The following is a 25,384-nucleotide window of genomic DNA, read 5'->3' as shown; positions in this document are numbered from 1 at the left end:
GTATAATACAGTAAATAAACACGGCCAACAATGTACATAACTGTTTATAAATTTTGAAAATGCCAATAAAAAGAATTTAAAAAAAAAAAGGAATTAGAACTAATAATTGCAGACTGATCCAGGAATTTGCTAAACTGTGGATTCAACATCATTCATCTCATCACCACATTACACAAGGGGACTCTGTTTTATGGAAAGACACGTCGACACTGTGAAGCGACCTGAGAGACAAAGGTCAGATCTTGTCTTATTGTCACTCCGATCCATACCTCTCAAGGCTGACATGAAATCACCTGTTAAATGTAAAAAAAGTGCAGACGACTCTGTCAAACAAGATACTTCCTCCGCTAACCAGGAGGAAGCAAATCAACACCAAAAGAGAGAATGTTGGAAAATCTCCGCAAGTCTGGCAGCATCTGCAAGGAGAGAAAACGGCTAACGTTTTGAGTCCAGGTGACCCTTTGTCAAAGCTAAAAGGCATAAAAAGTGGGAGACATTTATACTGTCGGGTGAGAGAATGAAAGATGAGTCATAGCCACAGAAACCAAGGGAAAAGAGTGCTATTGGCAGTCCCCAAAGAGAATAAAAAGTGTGAAAGGCCAAACAGCAGAGAAACTTATAAAATCAGAGGGTAAGCTGTGACAGATGTAGATGTGGGGGAGAGGGGACATGGTTGGGAGAGAGGTAAAATGAGAAAAGGGATAAGATAGGAAAGAGTGGGGGGGGGGGGAAATATATATAAAGAAAGCCGAGGGGCAGCATGGTGGTGCAGTGGTTAGCACTGCTGCCTCATGGCACCGAGATCCCAGGTTCGATCCCAGCTCTGAGTCACTTTCCATGTGGAGTTTGCACATTCTCCCCGTAAATCAACAACTCACCGCACAGGTAGAAGGTGACCCAACTTCAGGTATGCCAAATCCCTCTATCTCGGAGAGACCAAACATAGACTGGGTAATCGCTTTGCTAAGCACACTGGGCTTGACCTTCCCGTTGCTTGCCATTTTAACTAACACAAGACCGTGTTCCATGCTCACAAGACTGTCCTTGGCCTGCTGCAATGTTCCAGTGAAGCTCAATGCAAGCTGGGCGAACAGCATCTCGTCTTCCGGTTAGGCACGCTACAGCCTTCTGGTCTCAACATTGAATTCAAAAAACTTCAGATGGTTAGCTCTACCCCACCTCGGCCCCATTGTTTTCAATCCATTTCATTTTAACTGTCTTTTACCTTTTATTTCTTGTCCTTCTTTATATATATTTTCCGCCTGCCCACATCTACATCTGTCACAGCTTAACCTCTGATTTTAGTTTCTCTGCTATTTGGCCTTTCACGTCTTTTTATTCTCTTTGCCATTAGCACTCTTTTCCCTTTGTTTCTGTGGCTAGGACTCATCTTTCATTCCCTCACCCGACAGTATAAATACCTCCCACTTTCTACACAAAGGGTCATTTGGACTCAAAACGTTAGGTCTTTTCTCTCCTTACAGATGCTGCCAGATTTTCCAGCATTTTCTTTTTTTTTAAATTTAGAGTACCCAATTATTTTTTTCCAATTAAAGGGCAAATTAGCATGGCCAATCCACCTAACCTGCACATCTTTGGGTTGTGGGGTTGAAACCCACGCAGATGTGGGGAGAATTGCAGCATTTTCTCTTTGGATGCCAAATCCCTGCTTGAAAGAACAAACTGGACCTGAAAGCCTATAACCCAGCAAACGTTGTTGGTGAAGCTGAGACTCCAAACTCCTAGATCATTGAGACAAAAACCGGCAAGCAAATGAGAAGAAACAGACTATATTTGACCTACACTTGAGTTGGAAAAAAAAAATCAACAACATCACTAACCAGGGGCAGCATGGTGGGTTTCTCCCCCGCAAACCAAAGATGTGCAGGCAAGGTGGATCTCTCTCTCTCCCTCTCTCTCTTTTCCCCCCCCTTCGTGGCGGTTTGCACAAAATCTGAAACCCACTGCCGTAAAAGCAGTTGGCAATCCTCTTGAGGGCGAGTCGGTAACCCCGCAGCCTCGTGGCTTGAATGCCATTTGCATTCATTAACATTGCATGAATACTCAGTAAAATAGATGTTCACAGGAATCATGTCACGCCTTCCAATCCTTTGTCACGCTGCCAGGAAATTACACACTGCCCCTCTATTTGACCCTGGAGCCAGTTTTCAAAATTCCAGTCAAGCAGGTAAGTTTGAATTGAAGATTCTGCATTGAGCTGCTTTTTCAATCAAAGGTCACTTCTCGCCCACGTTGCTGAGCCTATGAGCAGCAAATGCGGGAGAGAAGCCATTTGTGATTGGAGGAACAATAAAACATCAGCTGTAGTGTGTTCGGGGCCGGTGAGCCCAGGAGCGGGGAGCGAAGGGCCGGGAGTGCCAAGAAACGGGGCCTAGTTGCCCAGCCTGGACCATGCGGGAGTGGGGCTTACAGGCATCTGCATTGCTAAGTGGCTGGAAACTGAGAGAGCAGGTGTGTGATGGGTGATAGAGTGAGTATGAGGGGTGGAAGAAGTTGTGGGGGGAGAGGGAGAGATGGTGTGAAGGAGAGAGTAATTGTGGCAGGGGATTGGGGGGGGGGGGGGTGGGGGAGTGCGAGAAGAAAAGGTGTGAGGGAGAGGGTGTTTGGGGTGGGGGGGGGGGGGGATGAGGGGAAAGAGAGTAGGAGAGTTGTGTGTCCATTGGTCTGGCTTCCTCCCAGTATTGGGGTTTTCATTCACTCTCACCCATACACTCCATATCATGCATGCACTCTTGCTAAAGGGATACTCCGAACTCAGTGACTTCACATCACAGTTGCTACATGTTAAGAGTAACACCTAAGAATGTAGACTTTGTGAATGCAGGCAATAGCGAATGAGGCACAACTGCATCATATGTAACATTCCATCAATGAAGGCCAGTTATTCACCGGAATTGGCATTCATAATGAGCCAGAGGGCATCCACTCATTGACCATGAGCAATTGATTGGTCATTAGTATGCCATATCAGATTGGAATACCGAGCTACTTGGGCTCATCTCATTTACAGCTCATCATTCCATTCAGGGCTCCAGGTGTTGCATTTCTGGGATGCCATCTTGATCACCTCAATGTGTGTGCTAGCATCTCGGGGACTAGGCTACATCAGTCACCATCATGCAAGTAGGGCAGGAAAGGCTGCGGCCCCTTACATTTTCCATTGGTTTTATATTCAGAGCTTCACTTTCTTGAGCCTTTAATCATTCTTGTCTTCAATGTTTCATTTCAGGGAGAAGGCAAAAGAAAAAATGAATCCAGGGCTCAATGCTGCCTTTGACAGAGTCATAGTACAATGTAAGGGGCTAAGGAGGGGTGAGACACAGCTCCTGCAGGAGGCTCCATCTGAGGGACATGGTCAAGAGGAGACTAAGCAGGAGGGTCAGGAGGAGAGACCCAGTCAATGGCGATGACTTGTTAGACCTAGGGTTTATCATTTTTACAAATAAGGCCGGGACAATGTTGGGCACTTCTGCGCTTGTCCTAAGATTTGGTACATCACAAATGTTACATTCTTTGTTAAAACCTAATGCCGCATGGGGCTGGAGGCTATCCTCTGCCAGTGGCTTTGAAGGGAGCACAATGCTCAATTTCTTGCAGGGATCAACAAGGGGACCTGTGTGGCATCTCTAAGTCTGCAACACATCGATGCATAAAGGAGATCACAGATGCTCTTTACAGGAAGGCCCATCGTTATGTCAGGTTTGCTCTGGACGAAGATAGCTAGCCTGCAGGTTTCACTGGCTTCCCAAGATTGCAGGGCGCAACAGACTGCACCCAATGTTTATAAACCACAAGGGCTACCATTCCACCGCAAGGGCTACCATTCCATTAATGTATAACCGATAGTTTCCCACATCATCGTAGCGTGTTGCACCCTTCACAATCTGACAGTGCAAAGGAGTGATTCCTTGCCAGAGAGTGAACTGGAGGAGATTGAGAGCTCATAAGAGGATAAAGGCCCAGGAACCCTGGATAATGTGGTATCATTATGAGCATGATGATGCCATGGCATGGAGGAAGGAAGATGTGGGGCGGGATTCTCCCAGCCCCGCGCCAGGCCGGAGAGTCCCCGCAACCGCTCCCCGACGCTGGCACGCGATTCTCTGTGGAGTGAAGAATCGGCGCCGGCGCATTTGGTGTGGCGCCGGTCGCGGTCCGCTCTACGCGGCCAGGCCGTGGATTCTCTGGCCCGGATGGGCCAAGCGAACGCTCTAAAAAGGTAGAGTCCCACCGGCGGATCGGCCTCTCCCTCCCCGAGCCTATTTTCTTATGCGCCAGCCCCTAAACTCCTGCGCCACATTGCGTCGGGGCCGGCGCGTTGAGGGAGGCCACCACGCATGTGCGGGTTGGCGCCGGCGCCACTGCACATGTCCTCGTTGACGCCGGCGCCACTGCATGTGCGGATCCTGTGGCGCGCCGGAATGGGAGGCTGGAGTAGCGTGAAACGCTCCAGCGCCGTGCTGGTCCCCTGTCGGGTCCAGAATTGGTACTCTCAGCGGCCCGTTCACGCCGTTGTGAAACGCGACGGCGTGGACACTCTGCTGCCGAATGGGAGAATCTCGCCCGTGGGAGACTTGCGTGTGATACTTTAATCGTTGACAGGTTCCAAGAAGAGTAACGTTTATTCAGGAAAGCTGGCCGCATTTCTCTTAGCCCTCAATGCCATTCCCTTTCACCTCGGAAGATTGCCAACCACTTGCAAATATAATCCTGCATTTACACTTGCGCGTTCTGACTTTGTGAATTGCCAGGCCATGATCTCTACTTTGGTCCATGGTGCCCACGAATCATAGAATTACAGTGCAGAAGGAGGCCATTCAGCCCATCGAGACTGCACCAGCTCTTGGAAAGAGCACCCCACACAAGTCCACACCGCCACCCTATCCCCATAACCCAACAACCCCACCCAACACAAAAGGCAGTTTTGGACACTCAGGGCAATTTAGCATGGCCAATCCACCGAACCTGCACATCTTTGGACTGTGGGAGGAAACCGGAGCATCCGGAGGAAACCCACGCTCACATGGGGAGAACGTGCAGACTGGTCAGATTCCACTTGTGGACCGTGTCCAGTCACGGGCTATCTGGAAGTGGGCCAGGTAACGGAATTTGTTTTGGCCTAGTTGCCTGATGTTCGCAGTTGGCTGTCTACCCTTGACAAAGACCGCCTGGTCCTCTGCGACCACCTCTGGCACCAGCTCGCCAGTCTCTTGGCCAGGACTTTCGCGAGTATCTTCGCATCTACATTAAGCAGCAAAATGGGTCTATGATCAGCATTCTATTGGGTCTTTGTCTTTTTTGGGTATCAGCGATATCTTGGCCTCTGTTAGCGTAGGGGGTGGGGTGCCCCTCCCTATTGAGTCTGCGAACATGCCCCTTGGGTGTGGGGCCAGGGCTGACGCAAATTTTTTATACAAGTCGCGGGAACCTGTTGGGTCCCGGCGCTTTCCCCGTCTGCATGGAGCTCATGCTCTCCATGATTTCTCCCAGACCTATTGGTGCTTCCAGTTCCCCCCCGCCCGTCCACAACTGGCATGTCGAGTCCATCAAGGAACTTTCATCCCCGCGCCCCCGTCGGGGGGCTCGGAAGGGTACAGCCCCCGGAAGAAGGACTCAAATGCCTGTTTGACCTCTTTTGGCTCCGTTACCAGTCTGCCTCTGCTGTTTTTTTTAATCTGTGCTATCTCCCTCGTGGCTGCCTGCTTTCTCAGCTGCTGAACCAGTAGGCAGCCAGCCTTTTCTCCGTGCTTGTAGAAGGTCCCCAATGTCTGGAGGAGTTGGTGCACTGCTTTCCTGGTGGATAGCAGGTTAAAGTCACTTGTAGTTTTTCCCTCTCCGCCAGAAACTCTACGGTTGGTGCCTGGGAATACGTTCTGTTGACCCCAGGATGGAGTCGATCAGTTGTTAGATGGCTTCCCTCTCTTCCCTGTCTCTGTGAGCCTTATGGGCTATAATATCTCCCCTAATCACCGCCTTCAGTGCCTCCCAGAACGTGGAAGGTGAGACTTCCCCATTCTGGTTGTGAGCAATGTACCCGTCTATGGCCTGTGATGTTTTCTGGCAGAAGGCCTTGTTGGCCAAAAGCCTCCATGTGGGGCGCTGGGCACGGCTGGTCTTCAACCTCACATCCATGTAGTGTGGAGCGTGGTCGGAGTATTTCTCTCTTTCTCCTCTTTCCCCCCCCCCCCCCCCCCCCCCCCCCCAAAAAAAAAAGATCAGTTGGTGTGTGTCAATGTCGGGGATTTCCACCATGGTCTTTATAAAGTCTGTGTTGTCCCAGTTGGGTGCGTACACATTTTACCAGTACAACTGGTGCCCCGTCTACGACACCTCTGACCATGACATACCGCTGCCCTTGATTGGTAACTGTCCTTGTGTCCATGAACTTTGTCCTCTTGCTAATCAGTATGGCTACTCCCCTAGCCCTTGTTCCGCAACATGAATGGTACGTCTGTCCCACCCAGCCGTTTCTTACCTGCAGTCATCCTTCTCCCTTTGTTAGGGGGCCGTCCAAAATGGCCACAGTCGCCATTGTCACCATGAGGCTGGGCCCTTGCGTTCCGGGGTTTCCCTTTGTCCAGGGGACACCCAACATGGCCGCCAACTATGTGTACGCCACGTGGGTATGCACCTGCATTCCGAGGTCTCCCTTTGTTTAGGGGATCCTCCAAAGTGGCTGCTTGCGGCACCATCTTGTTTCCTCTGCCTGCTCCCTGCCTGCCAAAGGCAATCCGAGTGCCAACTTTGTTCTTCTCGTCCTGTTTCGTACACATTGTCTGTGAGTCTCCGTTTCTGTTTCTTTCAGCGATCTTCCTCCGACCCGACTTCATCGCTGCCTCGTCTGTCCTTCGTCCAGGCCGTTGGCCCATACAAAATAGTTTGCCTCCGCTGGGGTATTAAAATACTACTTGCTCTGGTGTGTGACCCAGGCTCTGGCTGGGAATAACGTGCCAAATCGCACCTCGATTTATAAAGCGCCGACTTTGCCTGATTAAACTTGGCTCTTTTTTTGCCAGGTCATTGAACTTTTAAGTAAGACATGTGTTTTTAAAAAATGGACATATAAGCAAAACCTGGCTGAGACAGAAAATAGATGACTACTTCCTGGAAAATTCTGATGTGGATTATATTTGACTAACTAGTCCAGAAAGAATAATGTTGCATCATTTTTCAGACAGACACTTCGAAGGATGAGATGCAATGCAAAAACTGAACTGTAATCTTCTGTGGAGATAATGAAAGCTGATTATCATCTCAACAGAAACCATCTCCTATGAGTTATATCCCAGTCTGTGGACATGGTGTGAGTTGGAAGAAAGCTGTTTCTGGGTGAAAGACATGTTTGCGTCCAGGAGTGCACAGCACAGTGGGCTAAACAGCTGGCTTGTAATGCAGAACAATGTCAGCAACGCGGGTTCAATTCCCGTAATGGCCTCCCCGAACAGGTGCAGGAACGTGGCGACAAGGGGCTTTTCACAGTAATTTCATTGAAGCCTACTTGTGACAATAAGCTATTATTTTTATTTTATTATTACAAGAAAAATGGTTGAAAACCAATTGCAAATCTGGTCTCTGTGTACAAGTTTGGTGTTCCAGGTCTACTGTGCTAGTATGTGCAACGAAGGTCACTTCTGAAGAATATCCATTTGTTATCCCTGTGCTTGTAGGTTTTTGTTTTTTAAAAGTCCCTCGCTCTTTTCCCTCTCGCTCTCTCTCACAGTTGAAAAGGAAACAGGACAACTTGCAGATAAGCTGCTGAATTAAGAATCTCCAGACAAATTCCTCAACTGCCAAAATTGCCCAACTTAAATGTCTGCAACGTTTTGCCATCTACTCCTCACTGACAAGCCAAAGACTCTTTTGTATATAATTTTTATTTTTGGACTCGCTTCTCATTTATAGTCTCTGTGTATGTGCATTGTGTTTTTCTCATGTTTTTAGTAATAAACTCCTTAACTCAAGGAAACTTTGTTTAATTGGCTGGTTTTAAAACCATTAATACATTTGGACTGGAAGGAAAGGGATACTTTTTAAATTAACCTTGTTGTGACGAACTGAGGGGAAGTTGAATAAAGAAGGGGAGCCAATTCACCCCTCCTCACCTGGGAGCATAACAATTTTGGGGCATCTCATCCAGAATTATAACAAATTCGGGGACCTCGCTTGAGGACTGGTAACTCCCCCACCAAGATGTGGGCGTCGCTGTGCTAATGGAGGGTGCAGTTGAGTGCTGTGAGCTGCTTCAGGTGTGGTCTAGGGGCTCAGATTAGTGCTTGGCTACCTTGTGGGTCTAGTACTGCTGGTTTTAATAAATTAGAGAATAGAGTTTCAGTTGATGCGCATGAGCTATATAAGACCTGCATTTGACTCGCTGTGATTGTCAGGATTTAATGAGGTTATGGAGCTGTGATGTACTAGTTTGCTGGGAGAGTCCGATATCCCCTTCCACAGAAGCAATTCCTGTCGTCCTCAGCCAGCTTGGCTGCAGTCTCCTCGAACTTGGTGAGAGCAATGGTGTTGGCAGTCTCCCCTATCGTTCCTATTTTGTGCTGGCTTGGCCTGGATGAAGATGAAAGCAAGGCATGCGATGAGAAAGGATGGAGCAAAGGTTGGGTAAGGTGCATGTGCCCTGTGTTTGGTGAGCCTTCCCCAGAAGGGTTAGAAGATGCAGTGTGAGCAACATGATAGATGGGATGGTGGTGATATGAAAGTCTCTGTGTGAGAGAATGCGTGTTGATAAATGTCCATTGCTAATGGTTGTGTAAGTAGCAGTTTGAGTGCATGATACCATGATGAGAGTTTGATATTGGAGGGAGTTGAAGGATGACTTCGCTTCGTGGAGCAGATGGAATCATTCATCCACTTCCTGCACTGGATGACGTTTCTGGCATGGTTGCAAGCTGCGCTGACCTCTGCCGGAGACGTGAGGTTGGTTTGCTTCTTGGAGACATCCCTGGGATACAGGACATGTCTTTGTAACCGTATTCCTCTGATCAAGGCGTCAAAGGTCTGGTGGGTGAAGCAGGGTGCTGACTTTTTCTTGAGGCTGCAAGCCTCGCTTTTCTGGTTGCCAGACATCTGTGATGGTCTGGAGACAGGTGGGCTACAGAGAGTTGAGCTGTATGTGTTGGACTGGCATTTAAATATAAAGCCTGGACTTTGAACACTGCTAGCTGATGGCAGGCGGCCAAATCAGCCCCCAACCCGCCAGATGATTGAGTCTGATAATTACCTGTGCATAAATAATGGCCTTCCAAGCACTGAATCGGGTGTGTGTTTATACCATTCCGACTAGCGGGGTGGGTGGGTGCTGTCGAAACTGCCTGCCATCTCGCTTAGTGTGATAAATGAAAAGCATTGTCCTATATGTCTACATATATAAACATCCAGGGTGCCACATTTACTTCTGCACTGCTGAGTGCGATTGGATCGGTTCAGTATCCACTCGGAAAGCTGTAAGAAATAGACTTGATGAAGCTCAGGCATTTTGAGTCTAAAAATATGATTATTGTACTTCTAGGAACTAGAAGATATTGCCTGTACAAAAAATCAATTGGACCCTGAGAATGCAATTTTGTACAATGATCTGGATAATTAAAATAGTTGCATAGGGAACAAAATGTTTATCGTAGCCATCTGTTTTTGTAATTTTGGCTCTAGTCTGCAACTGGTCATCTGCTTCCTCTCTGGCACAGGCAAACACGAAACAGGGAAGGTAGAAAAAAAAAATCAGTTTGCAAGTGCAAAAGGTGGAAAAACAGTGAATGCAACATCCAAAGGGGTCATCAGTTTTCTGTTGTTTGGATGTTGCTACACTGCCTGAAGTTTTCAAATTTGAAAGAGTTACATATTGAGTTCAATTATCTATTTTTGTGGTTCCTCACTTTTGCATATTTAATTTATCCTTTTGTACTGCAGGTAGAACAATTGTTAGAGGGCTATCTCCAAGATGTCGGGATCCAGGAGGACCAGTTTTTGGAAGCCTGCAATTCCCCACTTGCACAGTCTGAGTCATTTCAGGTAAAAAAAGCAAGTTCTGTCACTCTGATATTTGGATTAGAATTCTCAGCCAAATGTTATAATGTAACCCATTGACCAATATTTTGTGAAATGCGCAATATGAATTACAAAAAAAGAACAAGGTGTTTTTTTCCTGATTAACCGATTGTAATTTTGGCTTTCATTAGTTAGGTTTTCTCTTGCACAGTGCAAACGAATACTCCTTTAAGCAAGCCCTCAAAGCACAACCTTGTGCACAAATTGCCTAATAAGGTGGCATACCTTTCGAAATTCCTTAATATGCTGATTTGCTCACAGAAATTGCACTAACACATGGAGAAATAGCTTGGCTGATAGACTTCAGGCAGCATAGATAAATCAGGTTTAATAGGAAATTAAATGATCATAATCAGCAAACAGCAAATATCACAACATTACAAAATTGTACTCCTGGGTACTGTTCAAAAACTGGACTATTTATTTTCAGTGTTACCTCTGTGTTACAAATATTATACAGGAAGAAGCTATTCCTTCACTTCCTCCATGTCACCCAGCCTGCCACTTGATATGGCCTAAAAAGAAGTGAACAGTTCTGGAAAATGCATATGTAAATTTCTTTTTAAAAACTATTTCCCAGTTCAAATGAATTTGCCAAAGGAAAATGCTTAATTGAAAACCTGTGCAGTCTGTTTTATTCAAAAGATAAATAACTATATAAATAGATACAGGAAATGTTCTGATTAGACATTGCGACAGGAAAATGCTGCTCTTAAATTTTTTATTTGGGATTTTTTTATTCCTAGAAACAGTACATGAAAAGTTTATACAGCTCACAGGATTTAAATCTGTCTTGGCTAGCAATGTTCTGTGTTGGTTTGTGTAAGTTTTAGCATGTGAAAAGAGTCACTATATGCGTTATTTCACAGAATCACAGAAAATACAGTACAGAAGAGGCCTTTCGGCCCATTTAGTCTGCACCGACATATGAAAAACATCTGATGTACCTACCTAATCATATTTACCAGCACTTGACCCATAGCCTTGAATGTTATGGTGTGCCAAGTGCTCATCCAGATACTTTTAAAAGTATATGAGGCAACTCGCCTCTACCATCCTCCCAGGCAGTGCATTCCAGACCACCCTCTGGGTAAAATATATATATATTTTTTAGATCGGACCCCCCCCCCCCACAAAACCTCCTGTCCCTCAACTTTAACTTGTGTCTCTCATGATTGACCTTTCAACCAAGGGGAACAGCTTCTCCCTATCCACCTGTGTATGCCCCTCATAATCTTGCAGACTTCGATCAGGTCGCCCCTCCGTCTTCTCTGCTCCAACAAAAACAACCTAAGCCTGTGCAACCTCTCTTCGTATCTGAAATGTTCCATCCCAGGCAACATCCTGGTGAAGCGCCTCTGCACCCGCTCCAGTGCAATCACATCTTTCCTATAATGTGGCGACCAGAATTGCAAACAGTACTCCAGCTGTGGCCTCACTAAAGTTCTATTCAACTCCAACATGACCTCCCTGCTTTTGTAATCTCTGCCTCGACTGTTAAAGGCAAGTAAGCATATGCCTTTTTCACCACCCTATTAACCTGTCCACCTAACTTCAGCGATCTATAGAGAAATACCAAGGTCCCTTTCCTCCTTGGACTTCCCAGTGATATATCATTCATTGAATACTTCCTCCTCACACTTGGATTAAATTCCATCTGCCACTTAGCTGCCCATTTGACCATCCCGTCAATATCTTCCTGTATCCCAAGACACTCAAACTCAGTTAACCACCCGGCCAATCTTTTGTGTTATCCACAAACTTACTATCGTACCCCACATCCATGGTGTTTATATAAATGACAAATAATAGGGCATCAAGCTCAGATCCCAGTAGTACGCCACTGGACACTGGCTTCCAGTCACTAAAGCAGTTTCTTAGAAGTTGCTTCTTGGAAGTGCTCTTTAGAAGCAAATTCAGGATCTCTTGCTGCTTGTCTGTTGTTCTGTTAGATTTGCGTGGTTTGATACTTTGGAGGCAGTTTGTAGTCCTTTTATTGACCAAAGCCTTTGAGATGATGATTGTGTTTAGGTAGACAGTATTCCAAGTGTTATCCTACGAATGGCTGTTGATCTAAAAATGCAAGATACAATCAATCATTACCTTTTGATTCTGCATAATACCACAGGATATCATATTTTTGTACTTTGGTTTACTTGAAAAAGCGTGTTTGCTCATTTAGCTTGAAGCCTAACAGCTGTTTTGCCTGATTAACAGGAGATGTAGGTCAGATTGATGATATGGGAAGTAAACTTCTATGTTTAGAGAGTAAGCAAGTGATATCTTTATTATATAATGTACCAAGGAGAATAGTGAAATGTAGGTTTCACTATTGTGTCACATAAATGATTCATCTGTGTTTATGTAAAGCAAACCATTAGTGGTCCCAAGCCTATGTATTAATCCGGTAATAGCATGTAATCAATTCACTTTTTGAAGTGAGGAGAATCAAATGACAGCATGGGTTGTGTTTCAACAATTGATGTGCAGAACACAGGTGGTATCCATTTTTTTCATCCTTCTTGCTCTCCTGAATTAGTCTGTTAGCCATTCACCCCACTTCCTGTCCCAACCTCTGTCCATACTGGGGATCATTTTTATGAAAGAGGCTCCGTTCTGTTGCATTCAGGCAGTTCAACTCTGGAATCTAATACAAAACTTTAATGATGTCCACTTCCACCTGTAGGACAGTATGTTTTAGTTCACTAAAAATCTTTTGCTCTAAAAGGGAGAAAAAAACCCTCTATTTTCATCGTGGAGCTGGCTGACTCGCTTTTTTGATCATCCCCCCCCCCCCCCCCCCCCCTCTGCTATGGTCAGTGCATTTAAACACTGGAAATTGAAAGAGTTACTGCACTCCATGTGGATTTTTTCTCCTGTTTTCTACCCCAAATAGAAATTATGTAAATTATTTTATTATTCTATGTGACGTGATACAATTTTCCAAATATATTCTCACTGCCACAGCACTCTTTGTAACTGAATATTATTTTGGATTCCTGTTGCTTATATTTGTAAATCTCAAATTTCAGCCATATTTTGGCTTTTAATTTTTTTCAATCAAAGTCCTTTTTAATAGCTTGGATAATATCAATCATGATTATAAATTAATTAATTTGAACATTTTGGTGGTCACATAATTGAACCTTGTTCACTCTCAATTGTGATGTTCCGTGTGTAGTTCTCTAAGATGGCTAAAAGTCATAGTGTTGACAAAGAACATCAAGCTCTATTTGCAACAAAGCTAGTTTATTTTACACTACTTCAAATGGTTCACACTTGACAAAGTAATAGATAATAAAACAACAGTATAAAATTCATGTGACAGAAATCTATAATATATTTTTGGTACAGCTAAAAATCCATCTCAACCTCTCACTATCCTTCTTCATAACCTTCTCCCAGAATACCTAGCCTTTTATAAGACTACTCTGATGCCATTTGGTGTTGAGATACATGAACATCATCTTGTTAACCCTTTACACTCCTTACATTATACATATCATTACATCAATAACCTGGATTCAAGATTCTGTAGGGAGCAGTATCTATCTGTAAATTCTTAGCTCCTGCAGAACCAAAAGGTAGGAAAATGAAACCCCTTTACCGTGGAGGACCGCCTTCGCCCGGTCAAAACCTGCACGCCTCCTCGCCAATTCAGCTCCCAGGACCTGGTAAATTCGGATCTCGCCATTCTCCCACTTACTGCTCCGCTCTTTCTTCGTCCACCGCAGGACTCGCTCCCAGTCTGCCAAGCGCTGAAACCGTATCACCATCTCCCTCTGTGGCTCGTTTACCCTTTCTGGCGAGAACCCTGTGCGCCCCATCCAGCTCCAAGGGCCGCGGGAAGGCTGCCGCGCCCATCAGCGTCCCCAGCATTATGGCCACGTACGTGATCGCGTCCGCCCCCTCCGCTCCTTCGGGAAGGCCCAGGATCTGCAGATTATGGCTCCGAGACCTGCACTCAAGGTCATCCAGCCTCTCCTGCCATCTCTTATGGAGCGCCTCGTGCGCCTCCACTTTCACCGCCAGGCCCAGGATCTCGTCCTCGTTCTCCGCCACCTTCCTCCTCACCTCCTTGATCTTCTCCTGAGCCTTCTGGGTCACCACAATTCTTTCCATGGAGGCTAGCATCTCTATTTTCAGCTCCGTGAAGCAGTTTCTAAGGAGCTCCTGCTGTTCTTACTGGGCCCACACCTCCCGATCTTCTCCGGCTGCCATTTTGTCCTCCCGGACCTGCTCAACCTTCTTCCCCGGGTTCGTGCGTCTGCCGGCTCCGCTCCTGGTTCTCGCCATGCACCACCGGGGAGAGCCTCTCCCACGTCCGTTCCTGCGCCGTTCCCTCCTGTCAATTACTGCCGCCGCTCCTTTTAGCGGCCCGAAAAACCGATCCCGACGGGAGCTGCCGTTCGCGTGACCTAGCAGGTCATGGCCGCTACTGGAAGTGAGGCAAGTTTTTTTTTTTTTTTTTTTTTTTTTTTACACCGAGGGTAATGGGTGCCTGGAACTCGCTGCCGGAGGAGGTGGTGGAAGCAGGGACGATAGTGACGTTTAAGGGGCATCTTGACAAATACATGAATAGGATGGGAATAGAGGGATGCGGACCCCGGAAGTGTAGAAGGTTTTAGTTTAGACGGGCAGCATGGTCGGTGCAGGCTTGGAGGGCCGAAGGGCCTGTTCCTGTGCTGTACTTTTCTTTGTCCTTTGTTCTAAAACACATGGGCCTTGCATCCTGATTTGCATTGGCACAATTAATAAATCCATACCGTGAAAAGTCTGCTTTGTGCCTGAATTTCCTTCCCCTTAATGGGCTGTTTACCAGAGGCCCTGGAGCTCACACCAGCACTGCTTTGTCCTGCTGTGGATTTTCCTGAACAGCTCACGCCACCCTGCTTTGCCCTGTTGTGGATTCTCCTTAGCCATTCTCTCCAGCAGGTTTAATTGTGAGATCCTGGCCTGTTTGTGTCTCTGGCCTTCTCTTCCTTATAACAAAACGATCCATTTTAAATTTTACTTGTTTCCTGCTGACAAAATTGATGAATCGTAATCGCAGCCAAAGCACATTACATCAGTGTTCGGGTCGCGTGACCTGCTCTCTGCCTCGCTTCAGGGAGGAAGATTACAATGAATTAAAAAATAAATCTTCTTATGTGGCCGCGCGTGACGTTAGGGAGTGGCGGTGCTTCTCGCTGGGTTCTGCGCATGTTCGCCAATGGACGGGCATGCATGCGCAGTGCGCCCGCATTTTTTATCTGGTCGCGGATGTCAATTTCAAAGCCGCTGGCAGCCAGCATTGTTAAAAGCCGGCTGCTGCGGCTGTTGTGCGTGAATTCGTGCGACGGGGAACACCACAATGGATGGCTCCCTGACACCCGCCCGCAACCCACCCGCTGGTCATGACCCCCACTTTGAAAATGCCTGATGTACAGTATTGGTCTCCTTATTTAAGGAATGATGTAAGTATGTTCAAAGCAGGCCCAAGAAAGTTTACTCGACTAATACCTAGAATGGGAGGTTAGACAAGCTCAGCTTGTATCTACTGGAGTTTAGAAGAGCAAGAGGCAACTTTATTGAGATGTGAGATCCTGGGAGGCTTGGCTTTATATTTAATGGAGAATTTATGGAAGGCCAAAGAATCTGTTCCCTCCAAAATATTACAAGAGTTTTCTTCGTTCTGTTACAGTAGCTCCATCTTGTGGTAGAAAATCTGTATCTCCCATGCTGTTCCATAGTATGGGATGTTCAACCCTTTTTTTGTTTTTGAGTCATTGAATCATGTATCGTGGTGTTCTACCAGCCATTCATGAATAATTACAATAGAAATACTAAATTCAAAGAGTTTCATAGAATAGAATAGAATGGAATTCCTACAGTGCAGAAGGAAGCCATTCAGCCTACTGAGTCTGCCTCTGAAAGTGTACCCTACCCTGGCCCACATCCCCATATCCCCACCTAACCTGCAATGTTTGGACATTAAGGAGTAATTTAGCATGGCCAACCCACCTAAGCTGCACTTCTTTTGACTATGGGAAGGAACCGGAACACCTGGAGGAAAACCACACCGACACTGGGAGAAAGTGCAAACTCCATACAGACAGTCATCCAAGGCTGGAATTTAACCCGGGTCCCTGGCGCTGTGAGGCAGCAGTGCTAACCACTGTTCCTTTCGTGCAGCCCCAAATTCATGTTGATATTGTGTTAATAACAGACAGGTAGCTTAAAAATAGTGAGAACTGGCACTTAATATTCCAGGATATATAGTGTACAGAAAAATGAGGGAGAGAAAAACAGAGGTAGAGTGGTAGTACTGAGCATGGAGGACATTGTGGTGTTGGAGTGACAAGGTGTCCTTTTGGAAGCAAGGACAGCAAATCTATTTGCTTTGAATTGAGTGGAGTCCCACAGGAGTGCTGGGGCATCAACATTTTCCAATTGACAGCAATGACTTTCAGGGGAGCGGAGGCATAGTAGCTAAATTTGCAGACGGCACAAATGTAGGAAAGTATGTTGTGAAGAAGATGAGGAATGTGCAGATGGATTTGGATAGGTTGAGTGAGTGGGCAAAAATCTGGCAGATGGAGTGTAATGTGGAAAAATGTGATGTTCACTTTGGCAGGAAGAATAAAAAACAGTATTAAACAGAGAAGGACTGAACAATTCCGAGGTACAGAGTAATCAAATTTGTGCACGAGTCACAAAAGTTACAGAGTGTGATAAAGAAGGATCATGGAATGCTATCATTTATTATGAGAGGAGTAAATATGGTATGCTTCAGCTATTCAGAGCATTAGTGAGACCACATCTCGAAGACTCTGTGCAGTTTTTGTCTCCTTGTTTAAGGAAAGATATAAATGCATTGGAGGCAGTTCAGAGGAGATTTACTAGATTGTGTTACGATCCCAACTGATGTCACTACTGGAGAGTCGGGTCACATAATGGAACCCTGGCTCAATAGAACACAACTTTTATTTTTTTGTTTAGAGACATGGATGAACGTATTCACAGGGCTGCCAATTAACTTTCAACAAAAGAATAAAACTTTTATTAAAGCTGAAAAGATTGACTGTAATACAATACTCCTTCACAGATGTACTCATTTTTAGGGATAACACATGTTACAAAATATATCTTGTACTATAATGTTCTTGGTAAGTACACAGTTCATGTAAACCAGCAGGTCAGTCAACAACAAGAATGGGGAGGTCTCTCCCTCCACGTGCTGGGAAGCGTTAAAGGCTGTTCTAAGAAGGGAAATGATGGCTTTCAAAGCGCAAAGAGATAGGGAGGAAAGGGCGGCTAGGCAGCAGCTGGTCGACTCCATACTTGAGGTGGACCGTAAATACTCCGAGGCCCCGACCGTGGAGCTACTGGCGGAGAGGAAAGAGCTACAAAGGAACTTTGATCTGCTCTCCGCCAGGAAAGCAGTGCACCAACTCCGCCAGGCACGTGGGACCCTATACAAACATGGAGACAAAGCCAGCCTCCTGTTGGCACACCAGCTGAGAAAGCAGGCAGCCACCAGAGAAACTGCACAAATCAGGGATACCAGCGGCACGCTAGAAACAGAACCAGAAAAGATCAACAAAACCTTCAAGGCCTTCTACCAAGGGCTGTAAACCTCAGAGCCCCCAATGGGGGAGTCCGGGATGAAACGGTTCCTTGATGGACTGGACATGGGGAAGGGCAGAAAACGGGGAGAGGAAGCACCAGTGGCACTGGGAGAGATCATGGACAGCATTAGCTCCTTGCAGGCAGGGAAGGCGCTGGGACCAGACTGGTTCCCGGCGAACTTCTACAAAACATTTGCGACAGCACTGGCCCTGCACCTGCGGAAGATGTTCACAGACCCGCTAGCTACCCACGCTCGCACAGGCCTCAATCTCGCTGATACCTAAGAAAGATAAAGACCCGACGGAATGTGGGTCATACAGACCCATCACCCTGATGAACACCAATGCCAAAATACTGGCCAAAATCCTAGCCAAAAGGCTAGAAGACTGCATGTCTGTCCTGCACTCTAATCAACCTTTCCTTAAAAGACTCCCACATTTCAAATGTGGATTTACGCTTAAAGAGCTGCTCTCAATCAACATTCCCTAGCTCCTGCCGAATTTTGTTATATTTGGCCTTTACCCAATTTAGCACTCTTCCTTTAGGACCACTCTCGTCTTTGTCCATGAGTATTCTAAAACTTACACAATTGTGATCGCTATTCCCAAAGTAATCACCAACTGAAACTTCAACCACCTGGCCGGGATCATTCCCCAATACCATGTCCAGTATGACCCCTTCCCGAGTTGGACTATTTACATACTGCTCAAAAAACCTCTCCTGGATGCTCCTTACAAATTCTGCTCCATCTACGCCTCCAACACTACATGAGTCCCATTCAATGTTGGGGAAGTTAAAATCTCCCATCACGACCACCCTATTGCTTCTACATTTTTCTATAATCTGTCAACATATTTGTACCTCTACTTCACGCTCGCTTTTGGGAGGCCTGTAGTAAAGTCCCAACAATGTTACTGCACCCTTCCTATTTCTTAGCTCTACCCATATTGCCTCAGTGCTCGAATCCTCCTTTGTGCCCTCCTTAATCACATCTGTGATATCATCTCTGACCAGTAATGCAACTCCTCCACCCCTTTTACCTACCTCTCTATCCCTCCTGAAGCATCTATACCCTGGGATATTTTGTTGCCAGTCTTGTCCTTCCCTCAACCAAGTCTCCGTAATACCAATAACATCATATTCCCAGGTACTAATCCAAGCCCTAAGTTCATCTGCCTTACTTGCTACACTTCTCGCATTAAAACAGATGCACCTCAGACCACCTGTCCCTTTGCGTTCATCATCTCTTCCCTGTCTACTCTTTCTCCTTAGTCACATTGAGTTTATTATCTAGTACCTTACTGGCTTTAGTTGCCGCCTCTTTACCGACCTCTAACTTCCTAATCTGATTCCCATCCCCCTGCCACATTAGTTTAAAACCTCACCAACAGTGTTAGCAAAAGCACCCCCTAGGACATTGGTTCCAGTCCTGCCCAGGTGTAGACCATCCGATTTGTAATGGTCCCATCGCCCCCAGAACTGGTTCCAATGTCCCAAAAATCTGAAACCCTCCTTCCTGCACCATCACTCAAGCCACGTATTCATTCTGACTATTCTTGAATTTCTACTTTGACTGTCTCGTGGCACTGGTAGCAATCCTGAGATCTTTTTGAGGTCCTACCTTTTAACTTATCACCTAACTCCCTAAATTCTGATTGTAGGACCTCATCCTGTTTTTTACCTATATCGTTGGTGCCTATATGCACCACGACAATTGGCTGTTCACCCTCCCCCTTCAATATGTCCTGCATGCCCTTACGATTGAATCCCCTATGACTATAGCCCTGCCAGTCTTTTTCCCGCCCTTCTGTGCAGCAGAGCCCGCCACGGTGCCATGAGTCTGGCTACTACTGCCTTCCCCTGGTGAGTCATCTCCCCCAACAGTATCCAAAACGTGGACATGGAAGGATGCTTCCTTTTGTGGGTAAGTGCAGAACTGGAGACACTGTTTTAAAATTATGGGTCACCCTTATAGGACAGAGATGAGGAAAATTGTTTTCATTCAAGATGGTTGTGCGACTTTGGAACTTTGTGCCTCGAAGGTGGTGGAAGAGGTGAATATTGAATATTTATAAGGCAGAGGTAGATTGATCCCCTTGCCTAACAAAAATCAAAGGTTAATAAGAATAGATGGGAATGTGAAACTCAAAACACAAACATTTTATGATTTTATTGAATGGCGGAGCAGGCTAGAGGAGCTGAATGGCCTACTTCCCTCATTTTGATCATTTAAACAAACAGGATATGATCACGCTACTAGGGGTCGTCTATTGGCAGGAACCCCCACTTAAATACATTTTAATATATCTAATATCATTAGCTGGCTTCCTCGCTGCATCGTGTCTCCTCCTCCCCGGTGAGGTGTACACCGGGTCTGGACCAACTTGAATCTGACGAAGGGAACCCACCCGGGTGCACCGGTGAGTACAGCCCCCAGCAAGGAGAGGGGCATTCCTGGACAGTACCAGGGGGCAGTTCCATGGGTGGGTGTTGGGCAGTACCAGAGAGCAGTTCCACGGATGGGGGTGTATGGCTTGGCTTCCTTTGAAAAGGTCCGTGTGGGGTTGGGGGGGGCACTGTATGCAAGCATGGAGGGGGTCCTCTGTGTCCGTGGTGGGCAGATGTTTGTCTTAATTTTTTTTTTCTGGTTAGATTGGGGCACGTGATGGCATGGGGCCAGCCACCAACAGGTTAGGTGGATTGGCCATGTTAAATTGCCCCTTAGTGTCCAAAGATGTGTAGGTTGGGTTGAGGGGTTATTGGAGGGTGAGGGAGTGTGCTTGGGTGGAATGCTTTTTCAGAGGGTTGGTGCAGACCTGATGGGCCGAATGGCCTTCTGTGCTGTAAGGATTCTATGATCAAATATTTCTATGTTTCAGTTTTTTTATTTACTCATATTGACAGATTATGAATGATAATTAATATAAATTCATTAGTGTTATTGGTTTTTACTTTGTCCTGTTGCTGCCAAATATTTTTGGTACCAGATCAACATGTGTTTCGTCCCCTCAAACATTACCCGTGTAAAGGTTGACTTCATGATTTTTGGCCTCAACACTACTTTTACACAAGTAAATACAGTAAAAAAAATTATATTTACAAGCATGACATGGATGCACTATTAATTTAAGTAAAAAGTCTTACAACACCAGGTTAAAGTCCAACAGGTTTTTTCGAATCACTAGCTTTCGGAGCACAGCTCCTTCCTCAGGTGAAGGTTATCAAGAAAAACTGTTTTGTAGCATGTGACGAAAGTTGAGGGACAAGTCAGCCAAGTTCTAATTAATTTTATGGTAGAATAGGCTTGGGATTCTATGATATACACTTTATCTTGTGTATGGTTAACAACCATTCACCTGAGGAATGAGCTGTGCTTCGAAAGCTGGTGGTTCGAAACAAACCTGTTGGACTTTAACCTGGTGTTGTAAGACTTCTTACTGTGCTCACCCCAGTCCAACGCCGGCACCTCCACATCGTGACTATTAATTTAAGTAACAGAGGTTACTGCAGCAACTCGGTGTTTGCCTATTCCCAGCCTCCGTTTTGAGCCTGCTTGTCCTGCAGCAAGGATCATTACCTGAGGTTGGATGGCTCTGAATACTTTTACCTGAAAATTAATTACTCTTTTGAATTGATTTGTTTTTCAATTTTCATGTTTTGAGAAATAACTGATTTGAAGAAAAAATGTACAAGGGTGTATAAGTTTTACAATGTTACGTGTTATTTGAGACATTGGTGGGCTGGTGTCTGATGTCATATGCTATTAAATAGTTTAATGAAGTGTGTTACTTGTTAACTTCTGGCGGCTGTTGAGTAAAGAATCAAGAGTTCTGCTCCTTTCCCAAACACTTTTATTTTACTTGAACACTATACAAAACTCTATCACCACAAGTGCCACCTGCAACCCCTTTACATATCAGTGTCAATTATTGGATACTTAGCATCAATTTGACATGTAATTGGAATGTCTCTTAACCCATTCCTAACATCACTATCCTTTAACAACTTATCTAGCTCACTCTCTTCCTTTATTTAAGACACAAATTAAATCCTGCCTCTTTCATCAAGCTTTTGGTTATGTGGCTCAGTGTCATATTTTGTCTTCTAATGCTCCAGTGAAGCATCTTGGAATATTTTATCATGTTAAAACTGCTATACAAATGTAAGTTGTTTTGTTTGTCTTATCTTTTCAAAATAAGCTTTCTTTTTTAATAGCCTGTCTTCCAACCAGTACTAGCTGCAGAAGACTTTCAAGTCTTTAAGTCACTGATGTTACAGAAAAATGTTGAACTGCAATTACAAGCTCTTCGGATGATTCGAGAGAGAAATGGTAATAAGTGAAAGCAAATGTTAAATTAAGTTATAATGTAGTATTATTAGCATAGAATTTTTAAATTACTGAGTCACTGATGATGATTGCCTCAAAAGCGAAGTTTGACTGTAAGCATTACTTGGTCGGACATTTACAGGATTTTTCTGGAAAACGTCCAACATTGTATGAAATGTGGTCAAGGTATTGGGCAAAATCTTCTGGTCTCACTGATGGCCCAACCTTGCCATGGATTTCTTGGCGGCATGAAGTGGATTTTGACGGCAGCGAGACCAGAAGATCCCGCTACAGAGAGGTCAGGAATCTCGCCCATTGTTAAGCTTGCAGTATGATAGTAGGAAAGCAATTTATAAAACCTTTAAGAACATTGGGTTTGGTCTCCCAATCAATATTTGTTAACCAGACATAAGCTAAAGTGTATATCATAGCATCACTAAGCCTATTCTACCATAAAATTGATTTGAACTTGGCTGACTTGTCCCTCAACTTTGTTCACATGCCACAAAACTGTTTTTCTTATCTAATTGAAACCTTTCAGCTTTGATTTTGAAAATTTTGAAAGGCACCTATCTACTATACTTTGTATTAAAAAAGTGCTTCTGCTTTCACCTGAATAGGTTGCATCTAATTTTAAGATTGTGATCCCTAGCTTTGGATTCTCCAGCTGAGGAAATAGTTTCTCTTTTCCTATTCTATAAAATCTGTATATCATTGTAAATGCCGCAATTCGATCCCCCACATAACCTTTCAAATTCAAGGGAAGACAACCTTTAAAATTCAAGGGAAGACAAACCTTTAAAATTCAAGGGAAGACAATGTGGGGGATTATCCGTTCCAGTTTTCAGTGGGCAGGAAAGCCGGTGGGGGCAGAGAATCCAACGGGAGTCCCCAAACGGCTTTTCTAACGGTGGGACTTCCCATTGACATTGTTCCCAGCCCCTGTCAATGAGATAATCGGGTTCTGGCCATGAGAAAGGTTGGGACACCCCATTACCATATATTTAAATATCATGAACTGCTGCATTATTCTCCCTCCTACGTAAGGAATCCCCATCCCTAATGACGTGTTATTATGTTGGTGGGGTTTACAACAGGTCTGAACCAATGGGGACCTCCTGAACGGACCCCAATGGGGGCGCATAGACAAGTACAGCCCTGGGGGGTGGGGGTCAATGTATTTTATGTAAACTATTCTATAATATTCTAATCTTCAGTCTTTGGTATCATTTCTGGTGATTGTGCACTGTACCCTCCAAAACCAATATATTCATTGGAAATGATGTCCAAATTTGAACTCTATTTCAGAATGGGTATGACCAAGGCTCTGTACAACTGAAGCATGACTTTCTTCCCTTTGTATTTCAAACTCTTTGAAATGTGGCAACTTTCAATTTGCTTTTATGGATATTTTTTTGTATCTGTGCACTAGCTTTTAGTGATTTGTGTACCTGAACACCTAAATCCCTTGGCTCCTCCAGTTTCTAATCTCTCACTATTAAGAAACTTTTCTGATTTGTCTTTCTTAAATCCAAAGTAGGTTACTTCACATTTCATCTCCCACAATTTTATGCACTCATTCAATCTATCTGTGTCTAATTATGTAACAACATACCTGTGCTTTCACTAAGACTACCTAACTCCAACTCCGTAACATCACCCCTACCTCAGCTCATCTACTGTTGAAACAGTGCCTTTTTTGTTACCTCTAGACATGACTATTCTAATGCACTCCCACTCTCATCCAAAGCTTTGCTAAACTTGAAACAAATTTTGTTTACTCGTGCTCACTTACCTACATGAGCTCCCAATTAAGCCACATCTTGATTCTAAAATTCTCACCTTATGTTTTCAAATCCATCCATGGCTTTGCCCCCCCCCCCCCCCTTCCCCCCCAATCACTCTAATCTCGTACAGCCTCAACATCCTCTGAGATATCCAGATTCCTCCACTTCCAGAGTCTTGCATTTCCTCAATTTTAATTGCTCTACCATTGGTGGCCATCTCTTCAACTGCTAAGCCGGTGTAGTTTAGTACTCCTTTTTAAAAACGTGAAGCTGGCACGATGGCATCTGAGGGGAAGTGAGGAGGTGAGTAACCATTTCCATTTTCCGACATACAGAGCCTTGCTGTGCCTTCAATGCTGAAAATCATATTCACTCCCTTTGACTGTGACCAGCTTCCTAGCTTTACAGCTGAAGGCTATTGCGAATAAGGAATTAGCTTTGTTAGTTGTGAGAGCATTTCACAGCTGCAGGTTGTGTTTGCTGCTTGCTTCTGCTGGTGGCTGCAAATGCCTGGAGGCTGCTGTTGCTGTTTCCTCCCTTTTTTCTGTAACTGGAAAGAAAGACATTTTTGAATAAATAACTGGGTCCTGGAATACTGGTCAGGAGGACGCATGAGTCCTGAAGGCAATCTGGTTTGAAGCAAGTAGATGCTGCGGGTGCATGCCATTGATCCAAATGGGCTACTTGATGACGCTAATGAAGAAATGCTTTCACAGATTGCTGATGCTTTTGTTACTTAAGTGTTGAGTGCTGCATGTAACTGCCACTTCACCGTGGGTTAAACACGCTGGAAGTCCTGGATGTTCAACAGCACCTTGAGCGACAGTGGAATATGTGGATGCCTGGATTTGGTTCCAGTGAGATTGGGCCTTTTGGGAGGGCTGCACAGCTATGGCTCCAGGACGAAAAATGAAACTGATACATGGAACAAATCACACATTGATGGAAAGATTATTTCTACGACAAAGTTCTGGACATGATAACACATTCTCGGGCTTTTGCTTCATTTCTGTTGAGGAATCAGTGAAGGGTGATACCTTGTTTTATTTTGTGAAAATGAGCTGATATAGCTTTGTATTGGTACAGTGTGGAACAGTGACATTTCCTTGTTGTTTAATCGTTAGTGTGATATGTGGAATATTACCTAGTTGATTTTCAAATCTTTGTTACTGTTGACCGTTTAATAAACAAAATGTTCTGCACCCTCAAGTGCCTATTCCAGGGTACACATGTCGTGCCTCAGGATGATTAGTGGATAGCATCTCAAGGAAACTTTGAAGCCATAACACTGTACCTGAACTCTAGGAGCGTCAGCACGATAGAGGCAGCTGTCAACAATCAAACACCAAGAGCAGGGCTTCATGACTGGATCTTCTCCCGACCAAAGGGTAAGTGCGTGGATCAGGGGAGGGCACCGGAACACGGCCTCCCTAATGTTCCCGGCAGAGGTCTGGGGTCTAAGGCCCCCTGATGTGGCCATGAGGTGCTTGTAATAATAATAATAATAATTGCTTATTGTCACAAGTAGGCTTCAATGAAGTTACTGTGAAAAGCACTTAGTCGCCACATTCTGGCGCCTGTT

At 45.1% G+C, this 25,384-nt stretch overlaps 1 protein-coding gene across 4 annotated transcripts in view; it reads left to right on the top strand.

The window, feature by feature from the left end:
- Positions 1 to 25,384, top strand: part of cfap36 (cilia and flagella associated protein 36) — a 218,362-nt gene that overhangs the window by 14,714 nt on the left and 178,264 nt on the right. For all 4 annotated transcript variants that reach the window (XM_072507826.1, XM_072507827.1, XM_072507829.1 and 1 more), the window contains exons 3-4: positions 9,940 to 10,041; positions 21,904 to 22,018. In XM_072507826.1, coding sequence (XP_072363927.1) covers positions 9,940 to 10,041; positions 21,904 to 22,018 — 217 coding nt within the window. The remainder of the gene's footprint in view (positions 1 to 9,939; positions 10,042 to 21,903; positions 22,019 to 25,384) is intronic.

This window comes from Scyliorhinus torazame, chromosome 1 (assembly GCF_047496885.1).
Source record: "Scyliorhinus torazame isolate Kashiwa2021f chromosome 1, sScyTor2.1, whole genome shotgun sequence".
Classification (NCBI taxonomy): Eukaryota; Metazoa; Chordata; class Chondrichthyes; order Carcharhiniformes; family Scyliorhinidae; genus Scyliorhinus; species Scyliorhinus torazame.
This window is presented reverse-complemented; position numbering and strand designations above follow the sequence as displayed.